Here is a 24802-nt window from a genome sequence, read left to right as displayed (position 1 = left end):
CAAAGCTGGTGTTAAATGGGTGAAGCTGAACCCGCCGTGCCATCGGTGCTGTCCTTCTCCCTGTGTGGAGGTGAATGTGCAGTGGATTTTGTTCCTATTATAGTGCCCTTGCTGCAGGAAATGGCTTTTGGCTCTCATGCCGTGGAAATAGTGGCTGGTGCACTTATGTGGTTGGAGCTGAATGAGTGGGAGGCTGAGGTGGGGGTGCAGAAGGTGCTGGAGTCTGGTGGATGGGTAAATCCAGACATGAGCCATTGTGCCTGTGCAGGCAGCCCCACTGAAACAGGGCTTGACTGGGGCTGGATCTGTGTGTGGGGCTGCTGGGAAGGGAGGGGAGCTGACCAGGGGAGTACCCTGAAACAGATCCCCCCTTGGGATATGCCCCTCCACAGCCCCCACTCTGTGTCTCTTCCTGCCCCTGCCCCCTCTGTTTGCAAGGCCAAACCCCTGCCTAGTCCTCAGGCAGCTCCTCTCTCGCTGCTGTGCTGTTCAGGGACCAGGAAGGAAACAGCTATTTTCCTAGAGCCGAGAGGGGAGGAGGGATCCAGCTGATCTCCAGCTGTGCTGCAGCCCTGGGAGCTGATGCTTCCTCCCAGACATGTCCCTGGTGAAGGCCTGTTACCCCCTCCCTGCCTTTTTCCCTGGAAATGGGGTGGTCCCCATTCCTGTTCTCAGGCAGCAAGGCTTTGAGCCCCTGGCCACTGGCAGAGACTTTGCCTGATCATTACTCCATGTCCCAGTTGGGCAGGATGGTGAGGGTGGTGGGACAAGCCTTTGCCATTCGTGTTGGGGTTGTCTTGGGCTGGTTGCATATGTGGGCAGAAGCTGAGGGAAGCTCAGGAAAGGGGGTTTATGCTGCCCTGTTGAGCTGAGCAGCATCATTAAGAGGTAAATAATTTGGATTTGCAGAATAAATAGGAAATTCTAAGCTATGGAGAGGCTGGGGCTGGTGGCTCTGGGTCTGCTCTGCTCCCTGTGATGGGCTGTGTGTCAAGGAGCCCCAGTAACCCAGGGTTTGGGCTGGTCCCCATGTGATCTCTGGAGGAGCCAGTGCCTTGGCAGTGGAAGAGGTGGCTTTTGTTTTGAAAACTCAGTATTGAGCCCTTCAGGTGAGAGCTTTCTCCCCAGGGCCTTCTCTGGGAGGTTTAGGAATTAACCAGCCCCAGGCTGGTCATGTGCAGCCCGAGTCCTGTGGGAGCTGGAGGTGACACATTGCCATGGCTTCATTCATGCCTTTCATGCCTGGGGCCTGCTGGGACTCCTGGGATGCCTACAGTAATTAATGAACAGGAGGAAAAATAATCCAGTGTTTCTGTGATGTGCTCTGCCCTTCACTGCTGTCACCCAGGGCTTTATTTTTGCATGGAGAAGAACAGTGGGATGCAGAGAGGAGATCCCTGTCGCATTTTGCTTTGTGCTCTTCCTGCCCTCACCTTCCATTTTGGAAGGCTAAAATTCCTTCTCCATCTGTTACTGGGCTTTCCTACCTCCAGAGCTCCCTCCTTTCTTCCCAGGGCTTGAGAAAAAGCAGGATTGTCTTACCTGCCTGTGCTCCTCTCCCTTGCAAGGGACATTTCTTCAGTGGGATGTGCTGCTGGGGTTTCACAGGATATTTTTGCTGGAATGGGCACAGGCACTGTGTTGCTGGAGGCACAGTTCTGGGACCCTCTGAGGCTCCCTCCCCAGGGATCTGATGTCCTGGCAGCTGCCATGCTGCCCCAGGGACATCTGGAATTGCTGTCAGTTCTCTTTAGCCTCGGGGCAGAGCCCAGCATGCAGGGCCTGCAGGGCTGGTGGTGCTGCAGCTCTGTGCAGAGGTGAAGTTGCATCACTGTTGCTTGGCCGAGGGTCAGCAAAGATTGCCACCCTGCCAGGTCACAGCATCACATGGAGGGGTCCCTGGGGTCCCCATCCCCCTTCCCTTGTGCCACTCAGCAGCTGCCAGTGCCTCCTGCCTGGTCCCTGGGAGCCCCAGGGCAGTGCCTGCCCATTGATTCGCTTGTTGGGGGCCCCCTCTGACTGCCTCAGCCCTGAGCCATGCTGATTGGGAAATAATTGCAATAATAATAGAGATATTTTGCTCCTGAGTGACTAGACAATATGCACTGGGCTCTGAGCCAAGAAGGCTTTGAAGGGCAAAGCTGAGAAATCAATGGCTCAAGGCTGCTGGAGCTGCTGTGGGGTGGCAGGGATGGGACCCAGGGCTTTATTTGGGATGAAAGCAGGCAACTGCCCTAACCCATCACACATTGTAATTCCTCCTGCCACTTCATTGTGTATTTACCATCCATCAGTCCCTCCCCGACCTGGGTTTGGCTCTGCCAAAGGTGCTTCTCCTGTGCATTACCCTGGCACTTGCTCCCTCTTTCCAGCAGTTCAGTTTTGGTACAGAGAGATGGGAAGGATTTGTTTGACATTGTCTTCATTCTGTCAGAATTGCTGGGACAGTGTGTTGGGCTGCACTTCCCATGCTGCTGATGGAGCAGTGCTGGCAGAGCTGGTCAGGAGAGGTTTTGGGAGGGTTTGCAGAGGGTGAGCATGGGGCTGGTCAGTGCTGTGCTGTGTGGGCTGCTGCTGGTGTAGCTGGCTCTGCTGAGCCCACTTAGCATGGTGGAGCACCACTTGTGTGGGTGGCTGAACAAGAGGGAAAGATGGAAATGAGTTTAAATGAAAGGAAAATGCGGTTGAGAAGTTCTGGGGAAGGTGTTGCTGTGTTTGGGGGCCTGCTGGGCAGAGTTGCTGCCCTGCCTCCTTCTCTCTTCTCTTTCCTATGGCAAACCCCAGAGCTTCACCAGTTCCCAATTCTGGTGCAATGAGTGTGTCTGTCCCCAGCCCACGTGGCTGAGCTCAGGATCCTGCCTGGGGATGACACATTGACAGTAACACGAGCTTTGGAACCAGCTGGTGAACCTGTGCCACATCTGCCAGTGCTGGTGAGGTGCTGGATTTGTTGTTGAGCATTTGAGCATGGATTTAGATTAAGGATCTCCTTGTTTTTTGCTTTACTGTACCAATATGATTGAAGCCCCAATATTCTCCAACTCAGGGTGGTGTTTGGCCCAGGACAAAAGCCTGGCTTGTACTCATCTTAATCAAGTGAATGGGTTTCAGTGAATGGAATCAGGCAGGTTAGTGATGAGGCTGGAGCATCTCAGCCCTGTGTGAGCCATCAGTGAAACCTTCTCCTGCAGGGGAGGTGGAGAGGACAGAGCCCAGCTCTGCCAGACCCCAGCAGCTGCCTGCCTGTCTGGCAGGAGGTGTGTGTCTGATCCTGGTGCATTCCTGTGCAGGCAGCTGCTGGGATGGCAGGGAAGGGGCTGGCAGCCGGCTGGGGGGGCTGGGGGAGCCAGGGTGTCGGCTGCCAGCCTGCCCTGCATAGCTGGGATGTTTCTGTGGGGCCCATCCTGTCATCAGCCCTGGGACAAGCCCTGTGAGATGCATCCCCACAGCCCTGCCCGTGGCCCTGCTGCTGGCTGTCCTTATCCTTCCTCTGGTGTCTGGCTTCTGCCCCCTGGCACAGAGTACCTGTAGGGTACCCTGGTAAAGGGTTAGGGCATTGTAAAGGTTAGCTCTGGTGAAGGGTTAGGGCACTCTAAGGGTTAGCCCTGGTACAGGGTTAGGGCACAGTTTACTAGCCCTGGTAAAGCAAGATTGGGGCACTCCTAATGGCCATTTCCTGGTTATCTGAACAAAGCCAGAGGCAAATCCTCACTACCCTGGATATCAAAGTTTGGTGACCTGAAATAAGTCCCCTTCCCCAGAAGTGTCCCAGGGCTGTGTCCATGGGATAGATGATGCCATGGCCCTGCAGCTGCTCCTGTCCCTGCCTTTTGCTGCACCTTTCTGGGTGAAAGGAAAAAGAGAGTGTGTCTCCTTGCAGCAGCTGATCCAGAAATTTAATTTAAACCCTTTCCTTCCTTTGGAAACTGGAGAAGGGTGTGTGTGTGTGTGGCAGCTGCTTGTCCTGGGGAAAGGCATGCGGAGGGGCAGCTGGTGTCCCTGTCCCCACATTCTCACTGCCTTGGGGTGAACCCAGGCCATGTGCTAAGAGGGGCTTTGCAGGCTGACCCCCCCAAGGCCATCCCTTTCCCCAGGAGCCCCCCTGGCTGGACATGGGATGTGCCTTTTCCTGCTGCAGGCTTGTCAGCGTGGTGTTGAGTGACACTGTGCAGCAGCTGTCACCTCTGCCCAGTGTGGCCAGGCTGCATAGGTCCTCTGTTCCCTCTGGGAGGTGGCCCCATGGCTTGCAGGGGCAGCTCTGCAGGACCCACTCCTCTCCTGGTTATATTTGGCCTATCCTCTGCCTTTTGGGGGGATGGTGCCAAAATCAAAGCAGAATGCAGAGGATGTTCACAGGGCCCTGCTCTCAGGGAGGGGACATTGGCACCTGCTGATTTGGTGTGGGAGCCTGGGGCTTCCTTGGTGCCTGAGCTGTGAGCACCAGTGGCCTTGGGAGGGGAAGGTTTCACTCCTGGGGCTGCACTGCTCTCCAGCCATGACAAAGCATCTTCCTCCCCCCAGCTCAGGCATGTGCTGCAGAGCTGCTACCTGGTGAGGTGACAGGCCAGGAGGGGACCAGGACATGGGCACAGGTAGGGCAGGGTCCTCTCTCCAGCATCCTCTCCTCACAGCCATTCTCATCGCTGCCTGTTTAATCTCTGTCCCCAGTGGAGATCGCTGGGGCTGGGGAACTCTGTGCATCCCTCAGCGCATGTTGAGAGGGAAGAGGGGAGGCTTTGAAATGCACTCCCATAAATAAGCCTTTCTCTGCCTTGCCTGTCAGTGCCGTGCGAGCCCCGTGGAACGGGAAAGGGTCCCCGTGAAAAGGCTGCCGAGTGTGTTTCAGGCTGATAAGTCCCTGCCTTTGAAGTGTGGCAGGCGGGCAGAAGCGCCCTCCTCTTGTAGCTGCTGCCAGCCGCTGCGAATTAATCACAGCCCCGCGCTGATAAGAGTACAAAGCCTGACTGAGCACTTCTCCTGCCCGGCGAGGGGGCTGGGGGAACGCTGGGGACCCAGGATGGAGCCTGGAGAGCCTGAAGCTGGGCAGATGTGAGGCTGGGCTGGGAGGGTGTATGAGAACACTGGCTGTGGGGCACTGCAGAGCCTGGAGAGCCTGGAGTGGGCAGATGTGAGACTGGGGTGAAAGCCTGCAGAACACTGGCTGTGGGGCAGTGCAGAGCCCCCTCTTCCTGCTGCTGGGCTTAGGGGCGCCCCCTGTGAGATTTGATCTCTTGGGGGCCTTCTTTTGGACCCCCAAAAATGTGGGTTTGGTGCTGTGAGGAGCCAGTGGCCCACCCAAACACCTCCCAGACCCCGCACAGAGCTCTGCTGGCATGTGTTAAATCCAAAAGCAGTCTTGGCATGTCTGCAGCTGCCTTCCCTCTCCAGCTGTGCTTCCTCCCTCTCCACCTGGTGTCCCTGGCCCAGACTGAGCTGTAAAGCCCTGTCCTCCTCTGGACCTGCTGCCAGGGCTGGGTGGGTGCCAGGTCATGGCTGCTGCCCCGCGTTCCTCTCCTTGCCTGTCTTCCCAAAGCTGGCTCCTCTCTGCCTGGTGCTGTAAGGATATTGGGAGATGTTTCTCCTGGCAGTTGGCTGATCAGCAGTGGTTGTGGCACTGGGGAAGTGCCTCCTCACCTGGACAAGCCTGAAGGGCACCTTGCCTGGGGAAGAAGCGTGCTGCCATGGAAGGAGCTGTTTCTTAGCAAGGTAACATGCTTGTCTCCCCCAAAGCCTTGTATGGGATGGCAGCTCCTTTCTCCAGCCAAGACAAAGCCATCCCCAGGAACCATCTCTGGGTCTCTTGGGAGAGAATATGCCCAGCTGGGGTGTGAAGTATGCAGTCACTCATTACACCAGGGTCTCTCGGGGTTGGGGTATTGCCCCCCATCCTTTCCCTCATCCTTCCTTTGACAGGGTTCTCAGCTTCTGGTGGTGCAGCTCTTAAACCCCTTTTAGAGTGAATTTATTCTGGGTGCTGGCCCCATGGGGATGGGCTCATTGTTTGAGTGGGGAGGGTGTGCACATGAGTTTCTGGCAGAGCAGCCCCTGGGCTTGCTTTGAGATGATTCACCCAAGCAGGGAGTTTATAATTTCATGCCTCTGGCCCTCCCCATGTGCTAAAAAAGGCAGCAGCCCTTCAGGACCCTCACTCCTGCTGCTGTGCCTCAGTACAGCCCCGGGAGCTGGCTGCCCCTTGGGGCTCCTGCAGCTCCTGGGAGGAGGCAGCACCACTGAGCTGCTGCCTGAAGCCAGCCTGAGGCAGGCAGGAGTGAGGGCAGGAATCCTGAGCAAGAAATTAGTGTGAGTAATTATTAGTATTGGGTAATTATATCAGCGTCAGGATGAGGAGAAAGGTTAATATGTTTATTTATTTATTTATTTGTGGTAAATGTCTATTCCCCTGGGTGGGAAGGCAGCCAGGGTGGGCAGGAAGGAGAGTGTTTCTGAGGGGGTCTGCTCTGATTAAACTGCATCCTCTCCCCCTTTCCCTGCTCGCAGCTACCCTGGCTGCAGGGAGGGGGAGGAAAGGGGCCCCTTCCAGTGTCTGTGAGAGATGGGAGGCTCTTTGTGTATTCCTTGTGCATTCCTTGTGCTGATCTACCATGCTATAGTCCAAAGAGCCCATCCTTGTTCTGCTGGCCATGATGGGTAGGTTCATGTTGGGCTAACCATGCTGGAGAGGCCCTGATGCTGGATTTGCAGCTCTGTCTGCTCAGCAGTGGGTGCTCTGAGCAGTTGGGTCCTGCTTGGAGTGGGGGAGTCTGGGGTCTGTCTGCTCACACAGGTTGCTCATGGAAGTTGTGGGTGCCCCATCCCCAGGAGTGTTCAAGCCAGGTCGGATGGGGCTGTGAGCAATATGGTATAATGGAACCAGGGAGTTGAACAGAGGTGTTAGAGCTAGATGAACTATAGCTTCCTTCCACCCAAACCTTTCTGTGATTCTATGGTCTCCTCACGCTGGAGAGGAGTGTTAGAATGCATTTTCCTACCATGAGCTAAGTCATGGTCTCCCTCTGTGCCCTGCACTTTGGCCAACCAGAAAACATCTTGATTACCAACTCTCCCAAATTTCATTCTCCTGATTCCCAAGCACACCTACAGGTTATCCTTAACAGGGGGAGAGGTACTAGAGAGAAGGGTTCTTGTGTGTGCATGGCCCCACCAGAACATCCTGACGTGTGTCAGGCTGGGTTCCAGCCCTGTTTGACTACCGAGAGTATTTTTAGGTTCTTCCTGGAGCCTCAAATTAACTGGAAGTGCTTCATGTCTGTTGTTTTTTTAATACATCTCTTTCCCAGCACTGCATAGTGCAATAATGTAATGGGGAAATTACCCCGCTAGTTAAAAATTACTGCCAGCACCACACGCAGCCATAGATCTATTTTAGAACCAGGGGGAAACTGTATCGATTACTGTGTGCCACAACTGCAGCCCATAAAAGGATTGGAAAGGTGTGTTTGTCACCTTGCCATGGTGGGGTGGGGACATGGTGCCTTGCTGGGGAGTGGAAGGGGTAACTCTCCTCCAGAGAGCTGGCTTGGGAAGGACTTTGTAGGGGAGAAACAGAGTGCTGGGAGGGGAGCAACTTGTGAGGAGATGTGGGGAGGCAGGGTTGTGCTCTGGGGTGATGCTGGGTACCACAGGGCAAGGGACACTGCTGGGCAAGGGTGCCACGTCGCCCTGTGCTGTGGATTTCTGGGGCTTGGCCTCTTCTGGTCTGTTTGGGGTAGGAACAAACATGTCCTGGACCTGGGCAGAAGGATACCCCTGCCAGAAAGGCTTTAGCACCCCTGGGTGCCCCAGCATACAGTGGTACCAAGTGTGAGGCTGATGGGGAGCAGAATCTATGCAGGGTCTAGCGAAGGATGCTGAGAAGGATGGGGGAATACCAGGACAATTTTGGGTTTTGGTGAAGCTTTTCAGTCCTGTGGAAGGAGGCACAGGGGGTTTTTGGCTGTGCCATGAGCTCTCAAGAGTTAGCCTGGCCCTGCTAGCCCAGTTGTCACATCCCTGGGGAGAGGGCAGCCCCTTTGCTCACTGCTATGCAGGACTCATCTCTCTCTGGTTGCTCAGGGGTCTCTTTCTTAATTAAATACATTTGTTTTGTAAAACTGCCTAAAAATAATCCGGGGCTGGTGCATGCAGGAGGCTGGCAGTGAATCAAAGGCGCCGCTCTAATTAAACGGGCCCCGGTTTGTTTGTGAGCCGCATACATTTCCATGCTAATCAGCTGCACACCGGGATCCTGCTTTCCCAGCCCCTGTCCTCCTGATTGGGAGCTGTGCAAATGCTGGCAGCAATTTACTGCAGGAGCAGGCGAGGTGACCAGGCTGCTGAAATGGGGGCACAAGGGCTGGTCATGGATGTGCTGGGCTGTGGGAGTGGGTGTGATAATCAGGGCAGGGTTGTGGGATGCATTTTTGGGGGTGAGGGTCCTTCCAAGCAGCCAATTTACCCCTCTCGTATGGGGGGATCCTGAGTCCTGCAGATGGGGATGCTGGACCAGGTCTCTGTGTCTGTGCCAGCAGCAGTGTGGAGATAATCACAGGTAGAGTTTGCTCCGTCTTGCTGGGCATGATGCTTCACTGTCTGCCACTGGGATTTTTGTAGAATGTACGGCTGATGTGGCTCCCATCCCATCCCCTGAGCATTTCTCTGGCTCTGTCCCCCTTGGGGCTGTCCCATGCCCGAATCTGGGGGTATCACAAGTAATGGCATGAGCACAAAGTGCTTCTGGCTGGTGGAGGTGCCAGTCAGGGTGTGCCAGTGGCAGAGCTGAGTTTAGCCCTGTGTGGTGTGTGCCTGCAGCTGATCACTGGGACAGCAGGAACCGGCGTGCTTAGGAAGGGCTTTAACGTAATTGTGAGCCACAAGGAGATTAAAGCCTTCACCATGCTCCTGCTCAGGGAACAAAGGCTCTCTCTGAACCTCTGTTGACCTCCAACTTCCTTGAGACCCTCTTGACTTTCCCGGTGACGAGTCCAAGTGTTTCCTGTGATGGATGGGCGGACGGGAGCGGAGCCTGTGTGCAGTGTCCCTGCCTGGCAGGGCTTGGGCTGTGTGAGCTCAGCTGCTCTCAGCACCACTGGGGCAAGGCAGGGTTTGATGCTTTGCTGCAAGCTGGGGACTCATCTGTTCCATGCTGCAGCTTGGAGGGGTTTTGGGGCTGAGCAGCAGCACATAGTGGTGTGAAATGTGAGATTCAGGGATGTGTCCTCCCTCCCTGGAGGGAGATGAATGCCATCAGCATGAATGTGGTGCAAATGCACCAGACAAATGTAGTAAAGCAAGGGAGGCATTGCAGTTTGGTTTTCTGGAAAGGGCTGGAATGCTTGCAGAGCAGCTGATACTTTGCTGTGCTGCAGGGGCTGTGGAGTCACCCCATGGGTGTGGGATGGAGGGGTGGTGTCCCTAATGGGGCACATTCTGTATCCCCCATCCTGGGGGGGCTGAGGTGTGTGAGGGATCATGCTCACCCCCCTTGCTCTCCCCACAGATCCTGGTGGATTTGCCAGCCGAGAGGAAGCACCAAGCTGTGCAGTATGAGAACGTGGTGGCCCACGAAGGCAGCTCCATCCTGCGAGACCTGGTGCTGAGCCCTGACCGCCAGCACATCTATGCCATGACTGAGAAACAGGTAAGGGGAGGGGTCAGCATCCTCTGCTCTCCTGGCTTGGCAGCCCACCCTGCAGCCCTAGCCTGCAGTCCTGAGTGCTGGGAAGCCTTTGGGCAGATCTCTGGGGGGGGCTGCCCTTTGCTTCCTGGATTGGAGCTGCCTAGGGACCCTGGGGCAGCTCCTCCCTGCAGAAACACTGTCCTGAGGCTTTAATTGTTAGCAGCAGCTGCCTGAAATTCCCATGGTCCCTGGGGACCAAGGGCTTCCTGACCCTTCCTTGCTGTGAGTGGCTGACCATAAACCTCCTCCCTCTTTTGGCTGTCCCCCCCTGAGCAAGGGTTTGGCAGGTCAGCGGGAGCTCCGTGCTCCAAACAACTTTTTGTCCTCTGGAGCAGCTGCTTTTGCATGACAGAGCAGAGGGGACATAGGGCTGGTGCACCCCCAGACTGCTGGTGTGCACCCCTTGGTCCCTGGCTGTGCTTGTGCTGAGCTAACTGGAGGTGCAGACCAAATCTGGATCTGGTGCTGCCATCCTGGCACCAGATGGGCACCTAATAGGAAGTTTGGGTTGTCTTAGTGTCCCCATGACCTGTGGGAGGGCTGCTGCTGTGAGTTCATCCACCCTTGGGCTGAATTGGAGGGAGTGAAGTGGGTTCCTGTCATGGTGGTGACACTCTCTGGGTCTGGTGGGTGACACAGGGTGGCCCTGCTGGGCTGTGCTGTGCCTGTGTCTCCCAGCAGCTCTGCTCCTCTGCCCAGCCAGGGGGGTGTGTGTGTGAGTGGGACTGCAAGCAGAGCTGGGAGCCTCTCAGTCTCCTGGCCACCAGCCCGAGGGCTTGGGAGGGGAAAGGACGATGGAGCAGGAATGTAGGTTTGTCTAGACAGTCCTGAGGGGACAGCAGAGTTCTTCTCCCCCTCCTCCCAGTGGCTGTTTCTGGTTTCTGCTGTGCTGCAGGAAACATGCAGCTTTCCAGGTGGGGCAGAACCTGCATTTGGGCTCCCCCATGCAGCTGTCCTGGGCTGTATTTCCATCCTTGGCTGTTTCTGTCCCAGAGCTTGCTCAGCTGAGCTTCCCCTCTGTTGGAGAAGTGGATGCCAAGGGGGCAGTTGCACTGACCTGGACTGGGGATCTCCTCCAGGGACCACCACAATTTCTGGGACCTGACACTTGTCTGTGTAGGGGGGTACCCTGTGTCACCACCTGCCTAAAGCAATGTCAGAGACAAACAAATGGGGACAGTACAGGTGTCCTCACCACTCTGGGGGGACTGGTTGGCCAATGAATCCCAGCCCTGCAGACATCATGCTGGGCTTGTGCTCTGCTGTGCTGTTTGGAGGGAGAACACCCCAGGTTTAGCCTTCAGAAGAGAAGTTTGCAAATTTTAATTAATGAGTGAGTGCTACCCCATGGGAGCAGTAGGGAAACTGAGGCACAAGCATGGCAGGCATGGGCAGCTGCTTGGTGCTGCAGATTCCTTTGGCAGGCAAGCAGGAACCCCCTTCCTGCACCCCCTCCCTGTCCTCCCTCTTCTCCTCCCCTCTCCTTAATAAAGCCCACTCTCTTCCCTGGTACGCTGGGTGTTATCAGAGTGCTGGTGGAAAGTAATTAAATGAACAGTTGTAACAGAGCTCGAAGGGCTTGGAGAAAGAGGGGATTTTAATCAAATCTGGAGGAGCAATTAATAAAGGATTGGTAACCCTTTCAGAGCAGGGCTGCAGCAGCCATGGGGTGCCTGGCTGGCACTGGGAGCCCACATGGAGCTGAGTTGGCCCAGCCCCCTCTCAAATACTGTTAAGGGGCAGCAATGAAAGGAACTTTTTTGGAGTAAAAGTCTCTCTGGGGTGGGATGTGCTGCCTGGGCATGGGAGAGGAGTGAGTGGTGGTGAGGGTGGTGGGTGATGCCTTCCCACTAACAGGCCAGGGTGAGCCTGGCTCTGTCTCTGCCATGTCAAGGTGGGCAGAGCAGCCTGAGCCCCTTCACTCGTGCCTGCTCCCCACAGGTGACGCGTGTGCCGGTGGAGAGCTGTGAGCAGTACGAGAGCTGTGAGCTGTGCCTGGGCTCCCGGGACCCCCACTGCGGCTGGTGTGTCCTGCACAACATGTGAGTACAGCAGGATTGTCCCTGCAGCTCTGCCAGTCACCTACAGCTGACAAAATGTGTCCATCCCCACTGCTGGTCTCCTTAGAGGCATCCCTCCAGGACTTTGGCTCCAAAATGCTGAGAGATGGAATGGTCCAAGGGGTCAGTCATCCCCTCCTGTGGTGCCCAGGCTGTGCATGGGCCTGCACATCCTGCCCATGGACTCCTGGTTTAGCATTCTTGTGCCAATAAAAAAACTGAATATAAAATACTCCTGAAGTCTCAGGGGAGAGCAGAGCTCTGGTATGGGCCTCAGTCATCCGAGGTCCTTACTTGGCCATCATTTCCATGCCAAAGTGTTAAAAATAGGTTAAAAACTGTTGTAAAATAGTTGAGAGATCATTAAGCATGTACTGTTAGTTTGGTTATTATATTGTAAAAGGGGTTAAAAGTGTAGTTATAAGAAATATGGTACTCAATGTACCATAACACACCTCAGTAAAGTGCAGCACCCCCCAAGTGTAACAAGCCAGCCTGGACAGAACTGTAATGGGCCAATCAAGCACCTTAAACCTTCATGCAAATGAAGGATTCAAAAAGAAACCAATCCAAAGGGACAAAAGACAGGATAAAAAGGGGCTTCTGACCCACTGAATGTGTGCCTATCCATCTGAGGCATCGGGGACTGAAAAGAAGCCCCAGCACCGGCGCTGCAGCATCCTCGACGGGAATGCTCCTGCTCGGCCCGCGGGCCCCCGTGCTTTAGGCCTTTCTTTTTCTTATCATAAATGCTGAAATCACTTTAGTACCGGGGGCTTGCCGTGGTGCCAGCCCAAGGCCCTGCAGGAGCCCGGGGGATTCTCCTTCTCACCGTGGCGCTTTCCTCCCCGCAGCTGCTCCCGCAAGGACCGGTGCGAGCGGGCGGACGAGCCGCAGCGCTTCGCCTCGGAGCTGCAGCAGTGCGTGCAGCTCACCGTGCAGCCCAGGAACATCTCCGTCACCATGTCTGAGGTCCCGGTAAGGCACCTCTGCTCCCTCAGCCTCGGCCTCCCTGCCACCTCCTGACCCTCTGCAGGCAATTAAAAATAACTGATGACAGTACGGTGAATGGGGAAAAAGGGGAAGAGAGGTCTGAGGCAAAGCAGAGCAAAGTGCAAGACACTGATGAGGGCAGATTGTTGGCTCCATATTGATGGGGATAGTAAAGCAGGTGATGATTATTCAGAAATGACATAACTGAGCAATAAATATTTCTCCATAATAAAGCATGACCATCAGAAATGCTGTTCATAGGCCAGTGATCTAGCTCCAGTTCAATAGGCTGTCTCTGACTCCAGCCTGCAGTAGATATTTTGGGATGAGACTTTGATGCTCAACTTGCTGCTCTCTCTCTGTGCAGGCAGAAAGGATGAGGCACTTCCCTGAAGTATTTTTCAGGCCATTAGCACCGTGAAGAGAAAAAGAAACAGCATATACTAGTAATAAACTGCAAGGTCTAGATATCTGGCACTCAGGAATCCTAAAGAAGTTGGCCAAGGAGTTCTGTGGCCTGAGGATGTATGTGTAATACTATCACTTTGTAATGAATAACTGAATGTTGAGAAAAGCCCCAGAACAGAAAAGGTGCTCATTTTTTCTCTCAGGACCAAATAGTCAGAGACTGTTTTGTTTTACTTCCGAATTAGAAGAAGAAAAAGAGCAGGTTCAGAATACACCTGATAATGATTTAAGGATGGGAATATAATGTATGCCAGTCAACGTGGGTTTGTGTCTGACAAACCCCATTTTGCTCTTTGGTGAATTTATGACTTGAATTAGAAGAGGGACTGTGGGGATGTGATGTCTTTAGGCTCCTACAAGGTTTTTGACTTGGTACAACACAACCTTCTTATTAAAAATTAGCATTATACAATATTGATAAAGCACGTGTTAAGTGGATTAAGAACTGGCTCCGTGACAGATCTCAAAAAGTTCTCATCAGAGGGGAATTGTCACTGGATGGAAAGAATTTGGAAAGCACTTGTGCAGGGGTAAATGTTCTTTGGTAATGTGGAGATAAATGTGATATGGCTGCAGATGGGACCTGCTGGGGTGCAGGAACTGGGGGATGGTGTGGGTGAAGTTCCTTCAGAGCAGTTGGGTTTGAGTGGGGCTGTTTAGCAGAGAAACTGGGATTTGGTATTGCCCAATAAAGTTAACCATGGATGGAGGTTCACCTGATGTCCTGGAAAGTGCTGCTGGGGCTGAGCCCTCACTGCGGACTCTTGATGCTCCTGGAATGGAGCCAGGAGCTGGGCAGTGTTCTCACTCCTGGGGTAATTATCAATTATCTCCATACTGATGGCAGGATGCTGCACAGAGGTCTGGGGTGGATGACATGGAGATACTCTGTTTGGGCTGGAGCGCAGCTTTCAAAGGGAGGGACTGAAAAACTCCCGTAAACATCATGTAAATGAGTTGAAGGCTGGAGAAAATGCCTTGCAGTGAGAGACTTCCAGAGCTCAATCTGCTTAGCTTATCAAAAAGAAGATTAAGAGGTGACTTGATTACAGAGTATAAGTGCCTTTACAAGGAGCAAATATCAGGGACTAAAGGGCTTTTTAATCTATCAAGGAAAAGCATAACAAGAACTAATGGCTGGAAGCTGTGAAAAATTCAAATTAGAAATAAGGCAAGCGTTTTGTCAAGTGAGAACTGCTGACCCTGGGGATGACTTTGTGAAGGAAGAGGTGGATTCTTCCCCTCCTCGCCTCTGCTGGAGTGGGTGCCTTTCTGTGCAACATACTTCAGCCCCAATGCTGTTCTTGTTCTCTCTAAAGAGCTGAGGCATAGTGGCTTGTGGTGTGTCAAGGGCAGAGGACAGAGGCTGTGAGTCATTCCAGCTCTTAACCCATTTAAACCTGTGCTCCTTCCTTGAGCAGGGAGGGGCATGGATGGGGCTCCCTTTCAAAAGCCCAGAGCAGGTCTCCTCACCATGTGTGGGTGGCAGAGGAGGGATTGCACCCCCTGCTCTTTTCTGTTGGCTAGACTTACACATAGCAGACACAGAGGAGCTCATTTTCCTAGTTCTCTGTGTTGATGCTCTTGCCTCTCCTCCCTAGCTGGTCCTGCAGGCCTGGAACGTCCCAGACCTGTCAGCAGGAGTGAACTGCTCCTTTGAAGACTTCACCGAGTCCGAGAGCCGCATTGAGGATGGGAAGATCTACTGCAGCTCTCCCTCTGCCAAGGATGTCATCCCCATCACCAGGGGCCGCGGTGAGCTTGTGCCCCCAGCGTGCAAGGAAGCTCGAGACAGATGTCCCATGTGTTACCCCTCAGGCAGAGGTGGAGGAGGACAATCCTCCCAGGACAGTGATCCCAGTGTCAGGATCTGACCCCACTTAGGTTCTTGGGATATAGGAGGAGAAGGAATTGCTGCTCATGGGGGGCTGGTTCCTTCTCCTCCAAGCCGTGGGCACAGCTACTTGGATGCAGCCCATTGCAGTGGGCTTGGAGCTAGATAATCCTTAAGGTGCCTTCCAACCCAATCCACTTGGTGATTTTACTTGCTGACCCCTCCTGGTCACCCTGGCCCTATTTCCATCTGTGAACCATTCCTGGGTAGATGTGTCCATGGGGCCTAAGACACTCCTGACACCAAAACTACCAAACACTCCTTCAGCACACCCAGTATAACCTAAGGCCCCAGTCTCCCTGCCAGCAGGTTGTGTTTAGCTCTAGGGGCTCAGAGCTCCACTTGGCCCCTTAGGTGTCTGAATGGGGGTGGATGAATACTCTTTTTTTTTATTGCTACACTTGGAGGATTTTGTTAATTAACTGGAGTGAGTGGTGATGCCCATCTCCCTCCCGCCCATCACAAGCCTTGCACTGGATGCTGGGCCATGCACTGTGTGCTTTCTGATGTCTTTTTATGCCTGGGTCTCTTGCAGGGGACAAGCGAGTGGTGAAGCTCTACCTGAAATCCAAGGAGACGGGGAAGAAATTTGCCTCTGTGGATTTTGTTTTCTACAACTGCAGCGTCCATCAGTCGTAAGTGCCTGGACTTTGTGGGAGGGCTCCAGGAACAGATTGGTGGGATGGTGTGAGACTGGGAGAGAGAGTTCTCTGCTTTGTGGGTGCTGATGTTGCAAGAGGAAAGGGCAGTTGAGTACAGTGGTGCTTACAGTGAGAAACCTCCTCCTTTTGCCTGTGCAGACTGGGACAGTGACCAGAGCACCCACAGTTGGTTTGGGTGTGTGGGAACATGTAGTGTCAGGACAGAACCTCACGTAAAAACAGGGCTTTGGTTTGGCAAAACTTTGGAAGAAAAAAACGAGTTTACTGCACTGCAGACTGTAGAAATCAATCCATGTGACTGAAAACGCCAAGTGTCTTATTATTCCTGGAAACAGTTAATAGGAGTGACTTGGCAGTGCAAGAGGAGAAGCCTGTACTTTCCTGCCACGGTACCTGCTTCCCAGGCTTGCTGGAGAGGGAGCTGGAAAGTTACAGCAACATGGGATGGAACATGCCACATGTCCTGGGGCGTTTACTCAAGAATTTCCTAACTGGAAGTAATTGTGAATTTGCTTTCTTGTCAGGCTGCTGTGAAATCTACTCCTGTAAGGGTTTCTAGACAGCTCGAGATATGCGTTTGATAAAATAGAGGAGGTGTGGGTTATTGATGTGCTGTCTAAGCAAGGTGTCTAAAGTCTCAAACCACAGCTCCTGCTGAGGAGCTGCAGACAGTGCTCTTGAGCAGTGGGGGATGGCTGTGCTGTGCTGTAGGACTGTCAGAGCTCATGCTGGGGTGTGTTTGGGCAAAGAATTTGGAGCTCAAGAATGCAAGAGATTTCATTTCCCTGCCAGAAGCCTGCCATGGATGGTGGAGCTCTGGCTAATCAGTAATTATAGACAAGCAAATGCCAAGTGATCTCTTTTGGATGTCTTTTTGCAAAGTGTTGAGCCTGGCTTGGGGCTCTGCTGAAGTTCACACCTCCAAATCCTGTTCAGAGTTTCCACTTTGATCAGGGAGGAGCAGGTGAGCTGCAGGTGCCCTGGCTGGGGACCCACCCACAGTGAGCTCCAGGAGGGATGTGTCAGAGGAGAGCCCTGCAAGGTTTCTGCCTCACAGGGATCCCTTCCCTCCTGCTCTTTGCACAGGGAACAGGGCTCCTCCTGGGAGTGCTGTGCCGGTAAGGGAGGAGAGACTTTGCAAACTTGACTTTCTGTCTCACCTTGACTCTGAGATGAGCTTTGTCTCCCTTCACATCCTGTGGTTTCAATAACATTAGCTCAGCTTTGGCTCGGGCTGGCTGCATGTCAGTATTTTGCAAATCAAAAAGCAGATATGACTTTTATTTTTGTAAATGAAAGAAAGATGACTTTTAAGTACAAATGGCATCAGATTTGGTCCAATCAGTGGTCCGGTGGGAAGAGGTGATGAGGGAATTGGCATTTTATTTTATGTGCCTGACACAGGAAGGGAAAAAACCCCTTACCCCCCCTGAAACAAACCTACAACAAAGAGCCTGACTGATTTATTACTGCGTTGATGTTTAATTTTGGATGCATTATTTAAAAAGGCTAATTATGGATGCATTAATATTTATGGCTCCAGTTGAAGCTGATAGAAAAGTCCATGTTCTAAGCTGCTGAACATTATTATTTTTTTGACATCAAGAGTTTTAGGGTTTGGAGGTAGTTTTAACTATGTGACCTGCAGTCGAATCGTAGCCAAAGAGCATGACAGTACCTCCTGGGATGATGCAATACTTTTAAATACCATTTGCAGACAGGCTTCTTTAATGGATCTCTCTGGAGTTAATAGCCTTTCAGATCCAGGTTTCATATTTTGTGCAGGAAAATCTATACGTCAGCCTGATAAATTCTGTATTAGGAACAATGTGCTTTTCCACGAGGCTAATGTTTTTCCTGTGGAGATCTCTGATCACTGTGTGGTGTTTTCTTTTTATATTTGGATGGCTTTCCTTAGGTTGGAAGGCAGAGTTCTGCATGTCAAATCATTTCTCAGCTGAGGACAAAGTGTTGGAGTGAGATTTTTCAGGTGGTTGTGGAGGGATGAGAGGTTAGTGAGGCAGCTCTTTGCTGAATTCAGCTGGGGTAGCTCCAGGGGAAGCCAATGCAGCTCCTCCATGCTCACCAGGGAGAGTCTGACCCTTCTTATTTTCAACAGACATCTGGAAAGGCATCAGCAAAATGTGGGCTGTGGGGCTGGTCCTGCTGCTGTGTGAGCATCCTGGCTCTCTTATTTCCCACCACCTTGGCAGGTCTTCTTCCTGTGCATTTTCAAGGGCTGCTGGAGCCTGCCTGGTCAAGGGAGGGGTTGCAGAAGGGAAGATGCATCTGGTCACTTCTTCAGGAGAGTACAGAGGGGGTTGGTTGGCTGTGATGTTCTGAGCAGAGGGGGTGCCTTCCAGGTAGAGCTCCAAAGCTGTCCCATCTGTTAATGCAGGGCTTTATGCCTGTGTGATGGAACTGTTCCCATCACAGACCAGCATCAGTGGCTCCTGGGATACTTTGTGCAGGGTCCCTGGGAGCCCTGGTCTGGAATTTGCATCCTCTCTGGGGCTTCATTCCTTTCCAGGAGTTACCTGGGAAGCTTCTGGAAGTCCCAGCTGTATGTACTCAGGGCTCCTGAGGGGCTGTGGCATGTGTTTTCAGGCAGTGGTGTCTTTTGGGCATCCTGTTCTTAAAGGTTTGGGCATTGGGCAGGGGATGCTTCTGCCTGAGCTGTGGGATTGAACAGGGGAGTGGAAACCAAGGGTTTGATGCAGGGAAGTGGGGCCCTTGCAAAGGGGGATGTGGGTGGCTGAGGGACTAGAGGGGGAGCAGGGCTGTCCACAGGCTTGTCTGCAGCTCCTGGGGACAGGCCCTGGCTCCTGCACTGGAGGGTGAGCTGGAAACCCCCCTGGCAGGGCTGGGTGGGTTCCTGTGGGGTTTCCCATGGGACACTGATCAAGTGCAGCATTTGAAGGCGCTCAGCACCTTTGATCCTGCAGTGAATCACCGAGGCCGGCGCGTGCACAGGCAGATGTTGAGGCCGTCTTTGTCAGAGTTAAACGCCTTCTTCAAAGCGTTTGTGGGGAAATGAGTCCCCTTTTAAGATAAAGATGTAACACCAGGCTCCCTGCCTGCCTCTGGCAGAGCTTGCTGGTGAGGTGGGGGAGTAGGGAATCCTCACAGAGAGCCGGGGAGCAATTCCAGGGAATAGCAAGATGTATTTATTTCTTCCCGCTGTTTCCATGTTTCCTTGCTGGATTTCTCCTCTGGAAACTCTGTTTCATAAATCCTGTTGTGGTTTGGCTTTTTGGAGTGTGTGGCTGTGGGAAGGGAGCTGGCAAATGGAGTGGGATGGGGAAGAAGATGAGAGGCTTTGGTGCTTCCTTCAGTTCTGTGGGCAGGTTTTGCAGAGCTGCTGGTTTTTCAAGCACCAACGTGCTCAGCTCATCACCAGCATGTCCTGCCACTGCAACGTGGAAGCAAAAATCCAGGTGAGGCACAGGGAAAGGGGGAAAATCATATCAGCAAGTCTGATTCCAAGAGGGAATCCAAGCATCCTGGAAACTTGTCTCCAGTCCAGGAGGTGGCCATGATGCTACCCAGCCTTGTGGTTGTGCCTCAGTGTAGTCACAGCTGTGACACCCATGTCCCATCAGCTGCAGGGTGCTGAATTTCTCTGGTGCTAGGGCAAGGGCAGACATGCCAAATGGCTCAAACTCCTCCAGGCTGGAGAGATGTGACTCTGCTGTGTCTCTCTTCCACAGGTCAGGCTTTCCCTGTAAGCCTCCATTAAGTAAATGGGATTTTAATGTATGTCCCAAGGGCTGGGAGCAGCAGGGTTGTGCTGGTAAGGCAGGGCTGGGCTGTTCTGGTGGCCAAGGCATCCTTGGGCTCCTCTCTGCAGCCTTTCTTTCTGCCCACACATGGAGTGGCTGCTTCTCTGTTGGCCCATTGCTGCTTGTTCCCAGATGCTTACAGATGCTTTCTTTTCAGAGGCATGGACAGATGGCTGCAAGCAGTTGAGTGAGTGTATCTGAGTTTTTGTGGCTGAGTGGTGTGGTGGTAACAGATCCCTGTGTGTTCCTGAGCTGGGGCAGGTGGAAAATCCTGTAGGAAGGCCCCAGAGACAGCTCAGGATAACCTGGTTTACATCAATTATGTTGTGAATGAGGAGGGCTGGTACAGCCTGGTCTTAGGCTTCAGTAAGGGGAGGCAGCTGAGTGTCTTTCAAGAGAATTCTCTTAAAACCCAGGGCATGATTCTGCATCCTCCAGTGTGATGGTGGATGCCCTGGACCACCCTGTGAGTAAGGACCTTGGCAAAAGCTGCCAGGGGTGGAAAAGAATTGGGTTGGTGTGAAAGGAAGGGTAGAAATGGATTGAGATGAGCAGGGATGGAGGGGGGTCAGAGCTGACTCCCCCTCCATGCCTTTCCTGGCACCAGGGAGGAATCTGCCTGTGGATTTGTGTAGGGCTGGGGGAACACTGAGCCCCTGCTTCCACTGCTCCTCAGGACTTCCCCTTCTCCCTAGGGTGGAGAGATGGATCTAAAGCCCAAAGCACTGAGTTCAGCCCCTGAGCCCTGACAGCTGCTGCTCCAGATGCAGGCTGTGCTGGAGCTGAGTATTCACTGAGGATGCATCCTCCTGCCAAGAGGAGATCTGAGGAACAGTCAGGGGGCTCGCAGGCGGCTGTGCTGTGCCTGTACAGATGCTGTTTTCATCAACACTGTGTTTATCATTTCCCTTCTTAATGGACCTCCCCTGCTCTGCTCTTGGTGCCATTCAACTTCCCCCTGTTCCTCCTCCCTGCCCTTCACTCCATGTCCTTCCTTCCTTCAGGGACATGCTGTGCCATGGAAATAGCCTTGGTGTGTGTGCCTGCAGAGCTCACACCTCCTGTCCTGCTCCTGTTTGCTGTTCAGCCTTATCTCACTCCTCTGGATGCTGCTTTTGTTTTGTGCCCCTGCTGTTCAGTGTGATGAGGAGCCCTGGGCTCCTCTGGGCACGTGGCATGGTGGCATGCCTGGGGCTGGCAGTGCAGCAAGGAGAGTGAGTGAGGAGTATGGATCCAGCACTGCTGGCTCTCCACACTTCCCTTCAGCTACAGCTTTGCTTTGGGTCATGTGTGGAGACAGCTGGAATTCTCCATGGTCACTGAAGGTGCCTGCACACTCAGGGGGGAGTCAGTCCCTGAAGCTACCCCTGGGTCTGGGCTCATCCTGCAGTGATGCTTTTGGCTCTGTACCCACCCTGCTCTTTGCTGTCCTTCTGCCCTGCCTGCAACTCTGCTTCTCTGCAGCCCTTTCCCTAGCATGGCATTACCAAATTTGGGATCATTGTGGAGGTGGAGGGGACTGTTTGACCCAGATGTGGGGTGAGATGTGGGCAAGTGTGGGGGCTGTGGAGAAGCTCTGGCTTTGACCCTGGGGCACTCAAAGTTGGGCAGAGCTGCTTTGCTACCTGCAAGGATGCCTGCCCTGCCTGGGGGAGGTTTCAGGCCAGAAGTGAGCCTGGGATTGTTTTGGGGTGGTGCCCTGGGCACAGAGTGGCCCTGAAATGATGCTCTGAGGCTGGTGCCATGCTCTCTCAGGAGGTCACCAGGAGGCAAGGAAGGCACTGCCAGTGGGCCTAACCCCCTTTCCCTGCCTTGCCTGGGCTTCATCTCCCTGAGGCCTGGCAGGGCTGGGGAGGAGGCAGATGGGAAACAAGCTGTGGGTCCCCATCAGTGCTGCACCCCCACCCTCGGTGCCTCACTGGGCTCCTCGCTCTGCTGGCACGCTCTGGGGAGGCGGAACACTTCAACACATGAAGGAGAGCCTCCCTCTAATTACCAGGAGTGATGAAAGCCTCTTAGGCAAGAAGTGATGAGGGAAGAGTGCCTGACCGTGGGAAGGAGAGAGACGGCGCAGATGGCACCGTGCTGCCAGCAGCCTGTGCCCGTGCCAGGAGCACAGCATGGCACAGGGACACCTGGGCAGCCCAGCCCTGCTGCCCAGCCTGACCCACAGCCAGGCATCCCTGCCTCTGCTCCTCTCCTGGCCCTGCAGGGTGCTGTGGTGGTCAGACAGCCGTGCTGAGGCCAGCAGGACAGAGGCAGGCTGTGAGCGGGGTTTCTCCATGTCACTGGCACCCAGTGCTGACTTACTCACCACTCTGCCCTGGACTTGCTCTAAATGCAGCAGAAGTGCTGCAGAGCAAGGTGTGTGTGGTGGGGGGAGTGCTCTCACAGTGGTATTTGGTGTCCTTATGGCAGAAGGGAGAGTGCGGAAGCCATCCCTGAGGATGGGGCGTTAGGAATGGCTCAGTTAAGTCAGAAGCAACTGGGAGGGCCAAATTAGGAAGGGGGAACCATGCAACTCAGTGTGTATGTGGAGGATAACCTGAGATCCTTTCACAAGGGGAGACCAGCTTGGACCTGCAATAATTAAATGGCAAAGGAGATCCTCAGGTGAGGAAGGTCTTGAAATAGTAAAGATTTGGCTTTGACCCTGAAAAAATGCAAGTGGAGCTGCAGCTGTTGGGGCTGGGGTGCCCAGGGCAGGGCTGCATCAGGAACTCACCCAGCTGCTTTGAGATGCCTTGTGAGGTGGTAGAAAAGACTGGAGAGTCTTTTTGCAGAGCTTGAAGGACCTGGTGACTGGAAAATCTCTTCTTTGGAGGTTGGTGGGGGCGATTCATGGGAGGTTGTGCTGCAGCTTGATGGTTGGCTTGTGGCTGCTTGTGCTTCTCTCTTATGTGACCTCTCTGGGACTGAGCCATTCCCATGAGGATTAATCTGTTATGTTCCCTGTCCTGCCCCTCCATATCCTGGATTTATCTGCCCACTGCTCCTGCCTGAGCCCTCAGCAGGAGGGCAGGACTGTCCTTTGCCTTTGTTTGTGTTCCCTATTTCCCCCACCCTCTGCACCTCCCTCCATCAAAGCAGCCAGAGATAGGAGGCTGGGGCTCTGCTTTTAAGTTGAATCTCTGCAGCTGAAATAAAATTGCATATATTTGCATAAGGAGCATCTCAATTAGCATATTTGTGGGTAAAGCTAAAAGGGCTGTTCATTTGGAAGTGAAAATGTGAGCGAAACATGGAAATGACTTCCAGCCCCCTTTGCAAGCAGCTTAATTAAATATTTCCTTAGTGTGTATGCACGGATTTGGGAAGCTCTTGCTGTATATGTAATGGTGTGTGAAACCCCAGGGCAGGCAGGGGGACCTGCTCCTGCAAAGCCTTGGGTGTGTCTTTGCACCCTGGGCTGCCCTCCCCCTGTGGCCCCCTCGGGTCCCCACACCTCCAGAGTGACAATTCTGCTGGAGGGTGAGGGATCTGGCGTGCCAGGCTCTGCCACCAAGGATATCTTCTCCAGGAGGATTGTCTTTCTGCTGCCTCACAGGGTGATGCTGTGTTTTCCTGTCGTTTCCCAGGGGTTGAGGCAGAGAGGTAGCTGTGATTAGGAGGAGGATTGGGCTGGGCAGGGCTGCCTGCCTCCTGCCAGAGCTGTGTTCAGGGAAAGAGCCTGTCTTTGTTTAAATATAATTGCTTTGGGCCTGATCCTTTTGATGCTTGGATCAGTGAGGAGCAGGTATGAGCCTTCTAGGGTGAAAACTAGTGCTGCTGCTTTTCTCTTTTCTTCTTTTTTTCTTTTCTTTTTTTTTTTTTTTTTAAAGCCAGGCTGATTATTTTTACTGCCTTTTAGCCTATGCCTCAGCAGCTCTCCCATCTCCTCCTCTGAGAGAACAGCTTGGGCTGCACAGACATGCCTGGTGCAGACCCACCCTGTGCAGGCTCGTGTACTAAATGCGGGACCTGTCTGCTCTGCCCCCAAAAACAGCATGGCAGGGAGGGCTCAACCCCTTCCCTCCTCACAGGGGGGAACCCCTAAAAGCCTCCCTCCAGCTGTGGGATGCAAACAGGGATGTCTGGGAGGGGATTGAGGTGCCACGCCTGTGAATGGCTGCGGGACTCTGTGTGTCCTCTCCTGCTTTGGGGAGAGCCATCAAGTCCCTGGGGCTGGTTTTGTTGCTAAGAAGGATGGAAGGCAGAGTGTGGGGGCTCCTGGCATCCTTGGGTCTTGAACACACCCCCAGAAAATATGGGGAGAGGGGAGCAGGAGTGATCCCTGTGCACAAAGGGCCCTGAGAGGAGGCTGGGGGGGTGATGGAAGTGTCTGGGGCTGAGGAGGGGTGGAAGGCACAGGCACAGCGCAGGCGTGGCTGGGGAGGGCTGAGGGGGCTGAGGGAGGGGGTCACACACAACCTATTGTGAGTGCCTGAAAGGCCCTACAGTCCTGAAATGTTAATCTGACCCAACCTTTCGCCAGTTATAATTTTCCTCTCAATGAGCATGCATTAATCTGGCCCTTTCTCCCCTGTTCCCCCGTGGTGCAGAGCCCTTGTTCTGCTGCCTCTTGCTAAAAACGCCTTTCAGTGAACCCAAATAAAGCTCCCAAAGTCTGGAGCTCAGCCCCTGCTGCACTGGGGTGGTCAGGGTCAGCCTGCCAAGAGGAAGAGGGAACGTGGCCTCTTCAGCTGGGACACAAATCCTGCAGTGCCTGAAGGGTCATATCCCCCCTCCCTGCCATGGGCAAAGCCTGGGGGCTCAGTTTGTGCAGGATTCTCCCTCCCAGTGCTTGCCCAGTGCCCCAAGGATAAGGGATCCTTTCCACCCCCAGGTACAGGATCACCTGGGGATGCTGTCCTGCTGAAGCATCCCAAGAGGTGTCCCTGTGCACTCTGCCTTGGTGCTGCCCTAACAGTGCCCATTCCTGTCCCTCTGCAGGTGCCTGTCCTGCGTGAACGGCTCCTTCCCCTGCCACTGGTGCAAGTACCGCCACATCTGCACCCACAACGCTGCCGACTGCTCCTTCCTGGAGGGCCGTGTCAAGCTCTCTGAGGTGAGTGTGAAACTGCTCCCCTCACCTGTTCTGGTCCTGGCAGGGTCTCCTGCCCTCTGGGGAAGGGGTTAAAGAAGGCAAACTCCTTCAGAAACCATTCCCACTGCCTCTCTGGGATGCTGGGACTACCTGAGGAGCAGTGAGGGAGAAAAGGGAAATGCTGGTGGAAGTATGTGCTTGCTGGTGGGGAGAGGCAGCTTGGGAAGTCGGCTGAAGCCCG

General features: G+C 53.7%; 1 protein-coding gene across 1 annotated transcript in view; it reads left to right on the top strand.

Moving 5' to 3' along the window:
• The window catches only part of PLXNA1 (plexin A1), a 113334-nt gene that overhangs the window by 39456 nt on the left and 49076 nt on the right, over positions 1-24802 (top strand). The window contains exons 4-9 of the mRNA XM_064724456.1: positions 9497-9637; positions 11618-11718; positions 12591-12714; positions 14799-14952; positions 15627-15726; positions 24468-24582. Of these exons, the coding sequence (XP_064580526.1) occupies positions 9497-9637; positions 11618-11718; positions 12591-12714; positions 14799-14952; positions 15627-15726; positions 24468-24582 (735 nt within the window). The remainder of the gene's footprint in view (positions 1-9496; positions 9638-11617; positions 11719-12590; positions 12715-14798; positions 14953-15626; positions 15727-24467; positions 24583-24802) is intronic.

The sequence above is a fragment of the Zonotrichia leucophrys genome, chromosome 12 (assembly GCF_028769735.1).
Source record: "Zonotrichia leucophrys gambelii isolate GWCS_2022_RI chromosome 12, RI_Zleu_2.0, whole genome shotgun sequence".
Taxonomy (NCBI): domain Eukaryota; kingdom Metazoa; phylum Chordata; class Aves; order Passeriformes; family Passerellidae; genus Zonotrichia; species Zonotrichia leucophrys.
Note: the sequence above shows the minus strand (reverse complement) of the source record. Positions and strands in the feature narration are given on the sequence as shown.